This window comes from Scyliorhinus canicula, chromosome 1 (assembly GCF_902713615.1).
Source record: "Scyliorhinus canicula chromosome 1, sScyCan1.1, whole genome shotgun sequence".
NCBI classification, from domain to species: Eukaryota; Metazoa; Chordata; class Chondrichthyes; order Carcharhiniformes; family Scyliorhinidae; genus Scyliorhinus; species Scyliorhinus canicula.
In genome coordinates, this window is record NC_052146.1 from 4,128,788 (window position 1) to 4,146,129 (window position 17,342).

At 47.9% G+C, this 17,342-nt stretch overlaps 1 protein-coding gene across 3 annotated transcripts in view; it reads right to left on the minus strand.

Moving 5' to 3' along the window:
* LOC119969010 (syntaxin-2-like) overlaps nucleotides 1-17,342 on the minus strand; it is a 100,760-nt gene that overhangs the window by 18,971 nt on the left and 64,447 nt on the right. For all 3 annotated transcript variants that reach the window (XR_005461295.1, XR_005461292.1, XM_038802162.1), the window contains exons 6-8: nucleotides 14,296-14,404; nucleotides 7,756-7,829; nucleotides 5,740-5,877 (exon numbers count right to left, since the gene is read on the minus strand). Coding sequence is in view for 1 of the 3 variants with exons in the window: in XM_038802162.1 (XP_038658090.1) it covers nucleotides 5,740-5,877; nucleotides 7,756-7,829; nucleotides 14,296-14,404 (321 nt within the window). In the remaining 2 variants the exon portion in view is untranslated. The remainder of the gene's footprint in view (nucleotides 1-5,739; nucleotides 5,878-7,755; nucleotides 7,830-14,295; nucleotides 14,405-17,342) is intronic.

The window sequence follows — 17,342 nt, forward strand, 5'->3', positions numbered from 1 at the left end:
TCCCAGCCCTTTGGAGCAGAGAATTCCAAAGATTCACAATCCTCTGTGTAAAAACATTCCTCGTGCCTTCATAGATAGATTCCTTCATTCAACTTTAACATCCTGGCTTGAGATTAGACTTTTTTTACTTTCAAGCAATGTAAACTTCTATCACATTGTGGTCACTCATCCCTGAAGCTTCTTTTGCAACAAGACAATTAATTAGCCTTTTCTCATTGCACAATACTAGATCTAGAATAGCCGGTCCTCTCGCTGGCTCAACAGCCTGTTCTAGAAACCCATCCCAAACACGCCAGAAACGTGCCTTTCACTGCATTAGTGCTCACTTGGTTTGTATGTCTGTGTGTAAATTGAGTCGCCCATCATCAGTTCGCCCATGCTACATCCTTCTCTTAACTCCTGATTAATACCATGCCTCCTTACCATGACTATTCAGTGGTCTATAAACATCTCCAGGCAATGTCTGCTGCACATTGCTGTCTCTTAGCTCCAAAGATTCCACATATTGTTCATCTGATTGAAGATCCTCTCTGACGACTGCACTGATCCCATCCCTCATTATCAGTTCAACTCCACCTCCTTTCCTTCCTTGACTGCCCTTCCTAAACATCAAAAATCCTCGAAAATTCAGTTCCAAATCTTGGTCACCATGTACCCATGTTTCCGTAATGACAATTGCCTAATTCCCATCTATCTCTATTGGTGCCTGGAGGTAATTTACCTTGTTATAAAGAAAGGTACAGCACAGGAACAGGCCCTTCGACCCTCCAAGCCCGTGCCGACCATGATGCCCCAACTAAAACAAAACCTTCTGCCCCTACTTAGTCCGTATCCCTCTATTTCCTCCCTATTCATGGACCCATCCAGATGCCTCTTAAATGTTGTTAATGTGCCTGCTTCCACCGCACCCTCCTGTAGCCGTTCCAGGCACCCACCTGTGAGAAAAATTTAACTCTCACATCTCCCTTAACCTTTGCCCCTCTCACCTTGAACCTGTGCCCCTTGCAATTGACACTGCCACCCTTGGAAAAAGCCTCTGACTATCCACCCTATCTGCCTCTCATAATTCTTGGACCTCTATCAGGTCTTCCCTCAACCTCCGTCTTTCCAGTGAAAACAATCCTAGTTTATTTAACCTCTCCACATAGCCAACACCCTCGAGACCAGGCAATATCCTGGTCAACCTTCTTTGCACTCTCTCCAAAATTTCCTTCTGATAATGGTGACCAGAACTGTACGCAATATTCCAAATGCAGTCTAACCAAGGTTATACAGCTGCAACATGATTTCCCAACTCCTGTACTCAATGCCCCAGCTGATGAAGGCACACATGCTGTTTGCCTTCTTAATCACCTTGGCCAAGTATGTTGCCACTTTTAGGGAACTGTGGACCTGCACGCCCAGATCCCTCAACACATTAATGTTCCGAAGGGTTCTGCCATTTACAGTATAATTCATACCTAGATTTGATCCTCCAAAATGCATCACCTCGCATTTGTCCGGATTAAACTCCATCTGCCATTTCTGTGCCCAAGTCTCCAATCCATCTATCTATATCCTGTTGTATCCTCTGACAATCCTCGGCACCACCAGCAACTTTGCACATTTTCGCTAGCTGCAGATCTCCATTCTGAAAAATACCCTTTCACCCCTACTCTATCTTCTATAACCAAGCCAGTTCTGTATCCATCTAGCCAGCCCGCCCTGAATCCCATGTGATTTTAGATTTTGTACCAGTCTGCCATGTGGGACCTTATCAAACGCCTTACTAAAGTCCATAGAAATTACATCCACAGCTCTTCGCTTTTTCTTGTCACCTCTTCAAAAAACTCAACCAAGTTGGAGAGACATGACCTTCCCTGTATAAAACCATACTGTCCGTCACTAACTGGGCAATTTTCCTCCAAATGTGTCTATATCCTTTCCCCGGTATCTTTTCCAAAAACTTCCCATCATTGACGTCAGGCTCACCTGCCTATAATTTGCTGGATTATTCCTGCTTCCTTTCTTAAACAAGGCAACAACATTGGCTATTCTCCAGTCCTCTGGAACCTTGCCTGTGGTCAAACAGGATATGAAGATATCCGAGGCCTCAGCTAGGGGGGCACGGTAGCACAGTGGTTAGCACTGTAGCTTCACAGCGCCAGATCCCGGGTTCGATTCCCGGCTTGGGTCACTGTCTATGCGGAGTCTGCACGTTCTCCCCGTGTCTGTGTGGGTTTCCTCTGGGTGCTCCGGTTTCCTCCCACGAGTCCCGATAGATGTGCTGTTAGGTGAATTGGACATTCTGAATTCTCCCTCTGTGTACCCGAACAGGCGCCGCAATGTGGCGACTAGGGGCTTTTCACAGTAACTTCATTGCGATGCAAGCCTACTTGTGACAATAAAGATTATTATTACAAGACATTTTATGGTCCCTTTTGGCCCTCCTAATTCCATGTTTAAGTTCCTTTCTACTTTCACTATAGGGCTGCAGCAGTTTTTAAGATGCCTCGACCCATCGTATGCTTTTTCCTTTTCATAGAATCATAGAATCTACAGTGCAGAAGGAGGCCATTCGGCCCATAGAGTCTGCACCGGCTCTTGAAAAGAGCACCCTACTTAAGCCCATAGCTTAGCTCACTCAGCTAAATCGCTGGCTTTTAAAGCAGACCAAGCAGGCCAGCAGCACGGTTCGATTCCAGTACCAGCCTCCCCGAACAGGAGCCAGAATGTGGCGACTAGGGGCTTTTCACAGTAACTTCATTGAAGCCTACTCGTGACAATAAGCGATTTTCATTTCATTTCATTCCCGCAGCCCAGTAACCCCACCGAACCCAAGGACAATTCAGCATGGCCAATCCACCTAACCTGCACATCTTTGGACTAAGCTTACAATTTCCCTCGTCATCCATGGTTCCCAAATCCTGCCATTTCTATCCTTAATTTTTATGGGGACATGTCTGTCCCGCACTTCAATCAACTGGCCCTGAAAGGCCTCCCACATGTCAGACGTGGATTTGCCCTCAGATTTCCGCTCCCAATCCATTTTCCCTGGTTCCTGTCTAATTTGGATATAATTGGCCCGCGTCCAATTAAGCACATTCACCCACAGGCCACTCTTGTCCCTATCCATGACTACCCGAAATCTTATGGAATTATGGTTGCCAAGCACAACCATTTGTCTCCTGCGGGATGTTGGGAGGTCTGTAGTAGACTCCCAACATTGGATTTACCCTTCTTATTCCTGAGCTCCACCCATAATGCCTCACTGCAAGATCCCTCCATGTGTCCCCCTCAACAGCTGTGATCTGCGACCTAATCAGCAATGCCACCCTCCACCTCTTTTGTTTCCCCTTCTGTCCCGTCTAAAACAACGATATCCCAGAACCTTAAGCTGCCAGTCCTGTCCCATAGTTCCATGCAGTAATCCAAGCTCACAGTTCATCTGTTTTACCTGTTATACTTCTTGCATTGAAGCAAAGGCATTCCAGACCGACAGACCCGCTGAGCCCTGCAGCTTCCCTCTGCCTTCTCTTACTCTGCGCTATGTTTATCTCAGTCTCACTTCCCCCCCCCCCAGTCTCTACACTTACTGGCCTGCTGTTCCAGTTCCCACCCCGCCTGCCACACTAGTTTAAACCCACCCGAACTGCACTAGCAAGCCTCCCACCCAGGATATTGGTGCCTCTCCAGTTCAGGTGCAACCCATCCTTCTTGTACAGGTTCCACCTTCCCCAGAAGACATCCCAGTGACCCATATATCTAAAGCCCTCCTCCTACACCAGCTCTTTAGCCACGTGTTCAACTGTACTCTCTCCCTGTTCCAAACCTCACTAGCACGTGGCACGGGGAGTAATCCTCAGATTACTGCCCTAGAGGTCCTGCATTTGAGCTCCTGACCTATCCCCCCCCCCCCCCCCCCCCCCCCCCCCGAATTGTCTTTGCAGGACCTGCTCCCTCTTACTGCCTATGTCATTAGTACTGATGTGGACAATGACATCTGCCTGTTTACCCACCTGTTTCAGGATGCCCTGTAGCCATTTAGAGACGTCCATATACGCAGTCAGGCAGAGCGCTCTTAACCTTGTCCTTTAGACACCATTCTGCATTAGACACATACTTGATGCTTTACATTGTTTCTCCTCCCCTCTTGTCCCACAACTACTTCCTTCCAATTTGGGCCACATCTCAGGCCCGCTCTCTTTCCCCCCCCCCCCCGGACAAGCCACTTAGTTCAAAGGTAATTAGGGACGGGCCTGGTCCTGCCAGAGACATCTCAAGTAAAGAAACAAAATGTTGTAGAAATGGGATTGAAGACTCGCTGTCTTTAGGTAAAGCAGGGTGGAGAGCAGGGAAGAATTAGACCAGGTTACAGACCTTAAATTCAGCCTCGGTTTTATAGATTCACATTATAATTTTCCTCATCCATATTTATACAGGAATGTGTCCACACAAACAGTGTGAGAAAGATACAAGGTTTAAGATTGTGTGTTTCAATTGTTTAAAAAATGCAAGATAGTTGGGATCGATCCTTAGGACAAAGCAGTGCTGGACGTTCAAGAGGTTACAAGATAGCAGCTACTGTTTTAAAAAGAGTGACAGGAGAGGAAGGAGGAATGAATCAATAGGGGAAAAGAATTGGAGCTGTATCAAATTATTCTGTTTAAAAAGAATCTTCATTCTGGTCTTCCAAACTTTGATTATGACCTTTATTTCAATATTCAGGCTGTTAAGGAAACTTGATATTTCCCCAAATATTTCAGAAGCAGATCTGCACAACGCAGTTGAGATAAACACAGCAATACCACAGGCTGGCAAGTTGGACAACTGCAAGAGGCGAGCGCTTTGCTGAATTCCGCGGTTCAGTCAGCAAGCCTGACCCCCAAAGTTTCCGGTTGTCACTTTAATTTACTCTTCACCATTTACACCTCCTTTGGACCCATCGAGACTCATCTTTTTTTCTATCCTTGCCTGATTATCATCACTTTGTTAGTAAATCACTCCTGCCCTGCTCTACCCCAAACCAAATCAGTCCCTTTGTTTTTTTTGGACCGCGCTCCGCAACTCTTTCCATTGTTCTGTGTTTATTTAAAACTGCTCACCTTTAGCACCAGCTTGTTGTGAAGAAAGATCACAGTCACGGTGCATTAACTGTTTCTGCCTAACTCTGTCGAGTACTTCCAGCTGATTCTGTTCCGAGCGTTCACATTCAGTGACTAGCTTTGGCACTGCACTGGACAAGCTTTCCTCAGCAACAATCTTTTGGCAGCCCTTCAACAAAGACCTGGAGCTTTGCGACTTGTGCAGCCAGTGAGTGGCATTTGTTTTTGTGGTCACCATCTAGTGGACCACCAAAATGATTCCAGTGATTGAAGTCAGTGCAGAGGTATCTAATATACCTTCACCTAGGGGGTTTTCACGGTAACTTTTTGCAGTGTTAATGGAAGCCTACTGTGACAATAAAGATTATCACTCTGCACTGGACAGGCAGCAACCATTTCCATCTGCCCCTCCACAGCATTCAGCTAATTACAGAAACATGCATATTGCGGAAACAAAATGCACATCAGGAAACAGCTGGCTCAGGGGTTGATTTCTCACCCTGTCTACATTCCCAAGGACCGTGTGCATCAAATGATTCATCTGTATGCTGCTCCACAACATGCTCGGTGTGGGCATTCACTCACTTCACTGCGAAAATAACTTCAAAATTGATTGTTAAATCCCAAACAGACATCAAAAATCCAGAAACTTCACCTGCTGTTCCACCAACATGGCCATGTCCACAAACATGTCGTGCAACTCTCGAATGCTCGCTTCCAGTTTGATAATGTCTTTGTGGCGTGATTCAATTTCATTAAGAGCTTGTCTGGTGATCTGAGTGTCTGATATGATCTGTAAAGAAATAGATCAGGAAACTGATTGCTGCAAACTTTGGGAATTTTAACTATTTGCTTCCTTCTGGTGTTCATACGGATTTAAAAGGTCACCAGGCTGTTCCTGAAATGAAATGAAATGAAAATCGCTTATTGTCACGGGTAGGCTTCAATGAAGTTACTGTGAAAAGCCCCTAGTCGCCACATTCCGGCTCCTGTCCGGGAAGGTTGGTACGGGAATTGAACCGTGCTGTTGGCTTGCTTTAAAAGCCAGCGATTTAGCCCAGTGAGCTAAACCAGCCCTACTGCCATCCACTCTGAAGGGTAGTGAGGAAGAAAACACTCCGCTTCACCCTTCAAACTGGGAAATCACTACAGCTCAATCAAAACCTCCACAGGGGTGATGTAGATACCCAAATAAGCAGTCAACTCGTCATAAATCATTTAAAGATAGGTTAATCAATAAATAACAGTTTGGATATGGGGCTGGTTTAGCACAGTGGGCTAAACAACTGGCTTGTAATGCAGAACAAGGCCAGCAGCGCGGGTTCCCGTACCAGCCTCCCCGAACAGGCGCCGGAATGCGGCGACTAGGGGCTTTTCACAGTAACTGCATTGAAGCCTACTCGTGACAATAAGCGATTATTATTACTACATTAACTATTTAGACACCCAACCACTCTCTACGCTGGAGCTCCACATTCTTGCTGTTCTCTGGGTGAAGTATTTTCCCTCAAATCTTCTATGAGTTTATTAGAAACTACCTCAATTATGGCTTTGACTTGACAACAGAAACATCTAGTTTACACCCATCCTACCAAACCCCTCAGCTGACCTCATCATCTCAGAGACAAAAGAGCCTCAACTTGTTGTGTCTTTCCTGATTGTTATAACATTCAGGCAAGTCACTCGAGTGTCTTTAAGACAGAGATAGTTCTTGATTCTTGATTAATAAGGGGATCAGGGGTTACGGGGAGAAGGCAGGAGAATGGGGATGAGAAACATATCAGCCATGATTGAATGGCGGAGCAGACCCGATGGGCCGAGTGGCCTAATTCTGCTCCTATGTCTTATGGTACCATCCTGGTAAATATTTTCTTGCGTCTTCTCCACATCCTTTTTATAACAAGGAGGCCAGAACCATACACAATACTTCTGGTGTGTCCTAACCAAGGCTTGATAAGCTCAACAAATCTACTATGCTTTTCAATTCTATCGCTCTAGAAGTGAACTCCAATGCTTTGTTTGCTTTTTATGGCATTATTAACCTGTGCCATTACTGCATCTGTATCCACATATCCCTCTGCCAAATCTAGACAATCATTTCCCAAGGTCTACGTGGCTTCCTTATTCACCCCATCAAAGACTGGGAAATGAATGCCAATCAGGAAACTGGGAGGATTCCCTCTTCCTGTGTTGACATGCGAGGGCAGACTCTGGGTTAATGCTTCATCTGAAAGATGCCATCCCCGACAGCATTCCTCCAATACTGCATCAAAGTGTTGGCCTGGGTATTAGATATGTCTCTGGCGTGGGGCTTGAACACTGAATCAGAATATTGTGATTCAGAGGTGAGACTTCAAATCACTGAGCCACAATGAGTGGGGGGGAGGGGGGAGGAATCATGACTATAAACTCACATCCCATTCCTCCATAGCAATGTGTTAAAGCAACAGTCAGGTTTTTAAATCAAACTGTTATAAGAACACTCAGAAGATCAGGGAGCAGTTGTGGAAAGAGAAAAAGAGTTAATATTTCATGTCAACGACCCTTTGTCTGCTAGGACTGAAATATTAACTCACTCTCCACACATGCTGCCTGACCTGATGAGTATTTTCAGCAATTTAGATTTCCAGTGGCTGCAGTACTTTGCTCAGGAAATTCCACGTTTGCTTACATCAGATGTGAAGATAGATGGGTTGCCACTTTCTAACATTTCTTCCAGTTCTTCATCAGTGGTCGCCTTGCCAGCTGTCAAAGGGAAGCAGACACAATTAACTCAAAGATTTCCAATGTGCTGTAATTCAAATTCCCAACCTGAATCTGCAGGTTACAAAGCAATATAAGCGGACTTTAAAGCGAAACAGAGGAATATCAGAAATGCAGCCCGGTAGCATTGTGGATAGTCTCAATCTCAAACAGGTGCCAGAGAAAGGAGGAGATTCCGTGGTGAGGGAACAGAGTTTGTTACCAATATCTGATCGATTAAAATAGCTGAGAGAAGTAGTAAACAAGCATTTTTATGCAAGGAATTGGCTTAAAAATTATTTCCATTACGCTTAATCCAAAACATAAAATTTCTATTTTGCTGTAAAATATTTTATAGCTCGATGGACAGGAATCATAGAATTTACAGTGCAGGAGGCCATTCGGCCCATCGAGTCTGCACCGGCTCTTGGAAAGAGCACCCTACCCAAGGTTAACACCTCCACCCGATCCCCATAACCCAGTAACCCCACCCAACACTAAGGGCAATTTTGGACACTTGGGGCAATTTAGCATGGCCAATCCACCTAACCTGCACATCTTTGGACTGTGGGAGGAAACCGGAGCACCCGGAGGAAACCCACGCACACACGGGGAGAACGTGCACACTCCGCACAGATAGTAACCCAAGCCGGGAATCGAACCTGGGACCCTGGAGCTGTGAAGCAATTGGGCTAACGTGGGAGATGAAAATACTCAGTAACTGGCGGCTGGATAGGCCAGGCAAGTTACAGAAAACCTGACTTCACACATTCCACATCAGATGAGATCAGAGGCTGCACAATGAGTGAGGAATTATTTCAATAAACATTGGGCGTTGATGCGAATGCTTAATTGTTTCATTCCCTCTCAAGTGCAGTTTGTTACAGGATTTCAGAATTGGATGTTAAATACCCACAGTCCACAGTAAGCACACGCCAATGCATTCGGAATGTGAAAGCTAATTGCCCCTTTGGAGTTGATGAATGAGCTATTGAAGCAATCTAGATGGGTGCATTAAAAAACACAACTCTTTCATAAACTAGTAAATGTTGAGCAATATGATGTTCAGAAATGTATTCAGCAAAAAGATTATATAAATAATCTCTCCCTTGCTTTGCAATCTCCTCCAGCCCCACAACCGTCTTGAGACATCTGTACTTCCATTGATTTACCTTGGAACACGTTAACTATGTCAGTGGTAGACCAGACCTCGCTTAACAAGTCATTTTGTCCGACAACACCTCCAACAGTGCAGCTCTCCTACAGCACTACCCTGGAGAGTCCGCCGCAGGCCACAGGGCTGGGGTTTGAACCCACAACCTTCGTGCAAGATTGCTACATGCTGAATCACAGCTGACTGTTACTGAGCCAAGTTCCACGCAGTGAAAAACTAATGTGGGGGATGACTGAAATTAACATGCAGCAAGCATTCTCCAGTTTTTTGAACAATTCTCCTTACACTAGCAATCTGCCAAAAGGAATAACAAATTGCCTTAGCGCTTGAGGTCAAACCATCTTTTTCTTCACTCAATTCCATATTGTAATAATTTAACCATTAATTAGCTTGTGTGAAGATATTGCTTGGGACACTGCTCCTCAGTGGGAGCGGCGAGGGCGGGAGCGGCGAGGGCGGGGGGCGGCGAGGGCGGGAGCGGCGAGGGCGGGAGCGGCGAGGGCGGGAGCGGCGAGGGCGGGAGCGGCGAGGGCGGGAGCGGCGAGGGGGGGGGGCGGGGGGGGGGGGAGCGGCGAGGGCGGGAGCGGCGAGGGCGGGAGCGGCGAGGGCGGGAGCGGCGAGGGCGGGAGCGGCGAGGGCGGGAGCGGCGAGGGCGGGAGCGGCGAGGGCGGGAGCGGCGAGGGCGGGAGCGGCGAGGGCGGGAGCGGCGAGGGCGGGAGCGGCGAGGGCGGGGGGCGGCGAGGGGCGGGGGGCGGCGAGGGCGGGGTGCGGCGAGGGCGGGAGCGGCGAGGGCGGGAGCGGCGAGGGCGGGAGCGGCGAGGGCGGGGGGCGGCGAGGGCGGGGGGCGGCGAGGGCGGGGGGCGGCGAGGGCGGGGGAGCGGCGAGGGCGGGGGGCGGCGAGGGCGGGGGGCGGCGAGGGCGGGAGCGGCGAGGGCGGGAGCGGCGAGGGCGGGGGGCGGCGAGGGCGGGGGGCGGCGAGGGCGGGGGGGCGGCGAGGGCGGGGGGGCGGCGAGGGCGGGGGGGCGGCGAGGGCGGGGGGCGGCGAGGGCGGGAGCGGCGAGGGCGGGAGCGGCGAGGGCGGGAGCGGCGAGGGCGGGAGCGGCGAGGGCGGGAGCGGCGAGGGCGGGGGGCGGCGAGGGCGGGAGCGGCGAGGGCGGGAGCGGCGAGGGCGGGAGCGGCGAGGGCGGGAGCGGCGAGGGCGGGAGCGGCGAGGGCGGGAGCGGGAGGTGCAAGCGTGCGAGAATGCGACCGTGCGAACAGCGATGCATTTATCCACAAAATCAACATGCTGCAGGTCAGGACACCATTCAGCCTGCATTAATTCTTTGCAGAACAATCCAGTTAGTGCCACTGCCCTCCACCTTTTCCTCATATCCCTGCAGTTCGTGTAAATTCTCTCTTTATCCAATTCCCTTTTGAAGGCCACATATTGAATCACTCCTTTCACCCAGTCGTGCAGTAAATTCAAATCCGAATCGTATTGCGTAAAAATAAATGATCTTCCTGCCACCTCTGGTTCCTTTGCCAATCACCTTAAATCGATGCAATTTGGTTAGTGACCTCCCAGCCATTAGAAACCGTTTCTTTATCTAAACTCAGATGTTGAACATCTTTTAAATCTCCTCTTAGCCTTCTCTGCCTTCAGAGCACAGCTTCTTTCTCCCATCTGTCCCGGTAGCTATCCTTCATCCCTGGAACCATTCAAGACAATTGGAATAGAATAGGAATAATGTGAAGTTATCCACTTGAAATAAGAAAAGAACCACCCAGAAAGCCAGAGTATTTCTTAAATAGCGCGAGTTTGCGAAGTGCTGGAGCCCAGAGGGACCTGGGTGTCCTCGTCTGCGAACACTAAAAGCCATTGGCAGCTACAGCAATGATGAAGACAAATGGTATGCCAGCCTTCATCGCAAGAAGACAGAAGTAAATGTCCTTGCTGCAATTGTGTGGAGCCTTGGTGAGACCTCACCTTAGGGCAGCACGGTAGCACAAGTGGATAGCATTCTGGCTTCACAGCGCCAGAGTCCCAGGTTCGATTCCACGCTGGGTCACTCTGTGCGGGGTCTGCATGTTCTCCCCGTGTGTGCGTGGGTTTCCTCCGGGTGCTCTGGTTTCCTCCCACAGTCCAAAGATGTGCAGGTTAGGTGGCTTAGTGTCCAAAATTGCCCTTAGTCTTGGGTGGGGTTACTGGGTTATGGGGATAGGGCGGGGGTGTGGGCTTGAGTAGGGTGCTCTTTCCACGAGCCGGTGCAGACTTGAAGGGCCGAATGGCCTCCTTCTGCACTGTAAATTCTATAAGTATCGCGTACAGTTTTGGTTGCCTTATCTAAGGAAGTGTACCATAAGATGGCAGGGCTGTTTTAGGAGGAGGTTGAGGAAACTGGGTCTGTATTCTCGACTGAAGAACGGGAGGTGATCTAATCAAAACTTACCAAATTCTTACTGGGAGTGACAGGATGGATGTGGATAGGATTTTTCCCCCTGGCCAGTGAGTGTAACCAGGGGGCACAGTTGCAGAATAAGGGACAGGCCGTTTAATACAGAGGAGGGGGAATTGTTTTCACCCAGAGTGGTGAATCTTTGGAATTCTCAAATCCAGAGGGCTGTGGAAGGTCAATCACTGAAGCATTTTTAAGATAGAAATTGATAGATTTCTGGAGAACAACACAAAGGGATGTGGCGATATTACAGGACAGTAGTGTTGAGGCAGAGGTTAAGATGCAGATCAGTATTGATCTAATTGAATGGTGGTGCCGGCTCTACAGGCTGAATATTCTACTCCTCTTCCTATCTTCCCAAATTCCTGACTTACCTTGTATATTTGGCAACCAAAGAACTTAGGACAACCTTTCCATCTGAACTCTGATAACTACAATTCCCTCGAGTAGCAAACCACAGGCGGCAGCTTATTGTAACACCCTGTCTTATGTCGGCTTGATTAGCTTGTTCACCTTCGAAAGATGAAACGCGCTGTATCGGCTTGTCACATCAGGAATTTCATTGAAACGTTCATTCTGCAGCTCAAATGCACTCAGCGGGGCCCCTAAAAATAACCTCTGCCAATGATTTGAAAAAAACGTATTTGAAATTGTTCCTAAAAAAGGCAGGAAGAATATTCCATTCCATTGTGAGAGAACAGATTGCTTTCCAAAGGCAACTCAGACCTGGAATAATTGATGACTATTTGTGGAGATTACGGTTATAATAGCAGGAAACAGTTGCCTGTGGGGGCAACGCTTATCCAGTTGCACCTTTTTCCACACACTATAATCTCTGTACTCATACAATGCAATGGGAAATAGACAGCATTCTGAGGTAATGTCTCTGAGAACTGGTATCAAATTTTAAACAAAAATCATAAGACTATTACGAGCCTTGTCTCAGACATTTATCAATCAAAATCCTGACAGCCACATTTGAAACCACTCCAAATTAATAAGCACTCTGAAACCTATAAAATTAGGTGAACATTCAGCCCCTCGGTTTGCTCCATTCAATTAGATGCTGGTAGATCTGAATCTTAACGCAGTCCACTCACCTTGGTTCCACAACCCTTAGCAACAATAGCCCACTGGCCTCAGTCTTCACACTGAACTCCTAACACAATTTCTGAGAAAGCGTTCTGGATTTCCACAGCTGTGTGCGAAGAACGGTGATTTCTATCTTCACTCCTGCATGCCCAAGCTGTAATGTTAAGGTTATCCCCCCCTCTGAACTCATTCCCCCCCCCCCCCCCCCCGTACCCCCTTCTGAACTCATTCTCCCCCCCCGTACGCCCTTCTGAACTCTTTACCCCCCCATTACCGCCTTCTGAACTCATCTCCCCCCCCATTACCCCCTTCTGAACTCATCTCCACCCCCCCATTACCACCTTCTGAACTCATTCTCCCCGCCCCCCGTACCCCCTTCTGAACTCATTACCCCCTTCTGAACTCATCTCCACCCCCCCGTACCCCCTTCTGAACTCATTCTCCCCGCCCCCCCTTACCCCCTTCTGAACTCATTCTCCCCGCCCCCCCTTACCCCCTTCTGAACTCATTCTCCCCGCCCCCCCCTTACTCCCTTCTGAACTCATTCTCCCCGCCCCCCCCCTTACCCCCTTCTGAACTCATTCTCCCCGCCCCCCCCTTACCCCCTTCTGAACTCATGTCCCCCCTTACCCCCTTCTGAACTCATTCCCCCCCTTACCCCTTTCTGAACTCATTCCCCCCCTTACCCCCTTCTGAACTCATTCCCCCCCTTACCCCCTTCTGAACTCATTCCCCCCCGCACCCTCTTCTGACCTCCCCCCCCCGTTCCCCCTTCTGACCCCCCCCCCCCAATCAGGAGGAATAATTTCTCTCCACTCTACTGAGCCTCAGCACCTTTTTAAACATTTCAGATCATTCCTCAACCTGCAATCCTCAAGGGAATTTGGTTTTGCCGATTAGATCATTTTCCTGAAACGTTTAACTCTTTCTCTCCACAGGTGCTGCCAATTCCCAGGATTCTGTTCATATTTTCAAGGATATACAAACATTGCCACGTGACCTGTCCACAGTTTAACTCTTTAATCCCCATTTTTCTGTTGAAGCTGTATTCCCATCCCAGGGCCAATAATATTTTTCACAGGATGCAATGCCCTGAAATGAATGTATTACAATGGCACATTTACAGGAGAAAAGATGGGCGGCATGGTGGTTAGCACTGTTGCTTCACGGTCCCAGGTTCGATTCCCGGCTGGGTTACTGTCTGTGCGGAGTCTGCACATCCTCCCCGTGTGTGCGTGGGTTTTCTCCGGGTGCTCCGGTTCCCTCCCACAGTCCGAAGATGTGCAGGTTAGGTGGATTGACCGTGATTAATTGCCCTTAAGAGTCCAAAAAATGATAGGTGGGGATACAGAGGGTGGAGGTGTCGGGTTAGGTAGGGTGCCCTTTCTAAGGGCTGGTGCAGATCCAAAGGGCCAAATGGCCTTCTTGTGCACTGTAAATTCTCTGATTCTATGATAAACACCGGCATGGGCTGTTTGAGTTATATGGCCTGTTGTGCTGTAAATTCTATGTAACCCAACAACACCAATTGGATTTCTGATCAAGGATCTGTGCAACTAGAGCTTAGCTTCCACATGTTTGAATTCCAACATCACACGAAGCTTCACCAAACACCAGCTTCAAGTTTTACTTGCCCTCAGTTCTATTCATTGTAAGTGAATAAAACGACTGTACTTAAAGGATTCTAGAAAACCAGGTCTAATGTAGGGCTGTGGTTTGTATCTACTCAATGCAAAGAGTAGACATCTCATTAAGATTCACTCACTGATCTCAAGTTGCCGTTGAATCCGTCCTTTGCTGCGCTCTCTGAAGGTGATTTGAATCTCGTTGTACTCAGTCATAACATTTGCAAACTTCCGGGACAGAGTCGAATGCTGAAATTTAAAGGAGGAAATTTCTTTATTGGAAGCAAAGAATCAGACTTCGGGTAGGCCTCAGTTTTTGTGAATACAAATGATGTAAATGCAAAATAATCAGCAGGAGAAATGAGAAACTGATGTGACATATAGGCAAGACTTCTGAATCCCCACACAAATATTAAACCTTGGGCATAATAGTCTCCTGTTGTTACCACTTTGGGTACAAACATAAGTTACATCAACAGAACTGATTTTCCTGCAGATTGCAATTGTGTGTTTGATTGATTGATTTATTGTCTCATGTACCGAAGTACAGCGAAAAGCATTTTTCCGCGGCCGAGGAAACGTACACAGTAGACAAAAATAATAATCAAAAAAGTGCATCGACAAACAGTGATTGGTTACAGTGCGGAACAAGGCCCAACAAAGCAAATACATGAGCAAGAGCAGCATTATTCATGTGTGTGCACTCATGTATGTGTGTTGTGGTGCATGTGCGCACACGGAATCCTAACTTGTATTCAAGCTGTGAAGCCCAGTTTTGTTTTATTAAGAAAGACATCATTCAGAGAATTGTTCAGAATATTCCAGACTTCTCTAACACGCGCAGCTTCTGGTGGCGAGCCTAAAGCCATGGAAACTACATGGAGAACAGGTTTCTTTTCGGAAGCATCCTATCTGGATTGACAGCCCTTCACCAACTCGGATCTTGTTCGACTTCACCTCCCCAATCTCCTACTTTACCAGTGAATTAACCCCTCACATTGGGGAACAATGTCTCAGCCTGTCGCAGGGTTCAGAGACCATTCACCTTGCATCATCCCTGTACAGTCAGATATGCCCACAATTTGTTACTTACTGATATGTCCCGAGTCCTGCTTAGATATTGACAAAAAAACCCGAATCCTACATACATCGAAAAAAATCAATCGGAATCTCAAAATATATTGTTTGTACACCCCATCCTTCACATCGATTCAATTCTATCTAAGAGTTGTCATGAACACAATCACAGAAAATAAGGGCATAAAAATGTAAGAGCAAAAGTAGGCCATTCAGCCCAATGAGTCTGTTCTGCCATTCAATGAGTATATGACCGGTCTGATATAATAATCCTCAACTCCACTTTCCTGCCTTACCCCCTTAACCATCGATTCCCATAAGATGTAGGAGCAAATGTAGGATGATTCATCCTCAAGGGCAAAGAACATTCTGGAAAAAATTGTGTTAAAAGATATTTTTTAATGCCAGGACTCAGATTGCTGTTCCTGGAAGAGACATCCGTTTTTAAAGAAGTATTTTTATTCCAAAGCAAAACAAAATACACTGTCTCCAAAAACATATCACGATCCATACAGTTTGATATTTTTCAATTTTTCTCTCCTTAAACTGCACCCCCCCCCCCCCCCCCCGACAAACAATGAGGATGTTCCTGTCTCAAATAGAGACAGGAACATCCTCCAACTTACAAAGAACGCCTCCTCTGAGAGCAAACTTACTGCTTTCCAAATTTTTTTTTTTTTTTTAAATTTAGATTACCCAATTATTTTTTTCAATTAAGGGGCAATTTAGCGTGGCCAATCCACCTACTCTGCACATTTTTGGGTTGTGGGGGCGAAACCCACGCAGACACGGGGAGAATGTGCAAACTCCACACGGACAGTGACCCAGAGCCGGGATTGAACCTGGGACCTCAGCGCCGTGAGGCGGTTGTGCTAACCACTAGGCCACCGTGCTGCCCTGTGCTTTCCAAATTGAGGAACTCCGTCACACCCCCCAACCATGCTGCCACTCTCGGTGGTTCCACTGACCTCCAACCCAGGAGGATTTGTCACCCGGCAGTGGCAAAGGTCACAAGAATCGCGCCCCCCCTTCCAGTTGCTCTGGCAAATGACACTCCGAACATTTCCACCAGTGGACACGGTGCCAACTTCACCCCGACAATCTCCAACAGTGCTTCAAAATTAGTCTCCAGAAACCCACGAATGATCTAAAATGTGATTTGCGCCTCTCCCCTCGTCTGTCACTCGTCCTCTACCTCTGGGAAGAAACCGCTCGTCGGGGCCCGTGTACCTTAGTTACTGTACCAGGCTCATCCTAGCACAGGATGATATCGCATTCACCCGGTGCATAATCTCACTCCAGACCCCCCCCATCCCAACTCCATCCCCAGCTCTGCCTCCCCACTTCCACCATCTCCTCAAATGGCGTCTTTGCAATGTCCACCAACCACTCGTAAACGTCCACAATCCTCCCACCCCCGAATTCATCCTGCATTAATAACCTATCCAGCAAGGTAAGTGATGTAACTCCTTCCTCACAAACCTCACCCTTGTATGTACCTGAACTCACGCCACCCGAGTGGATTCCAAATCTTTAGTGATGATGCCACCACAGGCTCATTGTACTAATTTGGGTAAAGTGGGGGGGGGGGGGGGGGGGGGGGAGATATAGAATAGCTGTAGCTAGGGCTCTCATACACACCCTCCTCCACCATCGCACCTTCTCCACATTCGCTGCCCAATAGTAGTATAATAGATTGAGTGCTCGAGCTTTGACAAAGGGTCACCTGGACTCTTTTCTCTCTCTGCAGACGCTGCCAGACCGGATGAGATTTTCCAGCATTTTCTCTTTGGTTTCAGGTTCCAGCATCCGCAGTAATTTGCTTTTACCTTCATATCTTTATTTAACAGGGAGATGGGCCTGTATGACCCATACTACACTCGGTCCTGATCTTTCTTTGGGATTACAGAAATCGATGCCTGATGCAAAAAACTTCCCCATACATCCACCTCACTTGGCAGCGCATTCCAGCCCCCCCCCCCCCCCCCCCCCCCGTGTAAAACATTTCCCTGTACATCTCCACTGAACCTTTCCCCCTTCACCTTGAACTTGTGCCCTTGTCATTGTCATTAATGCTCTGGGAAAAAGCCTCCAACTGTTTACCCTATCT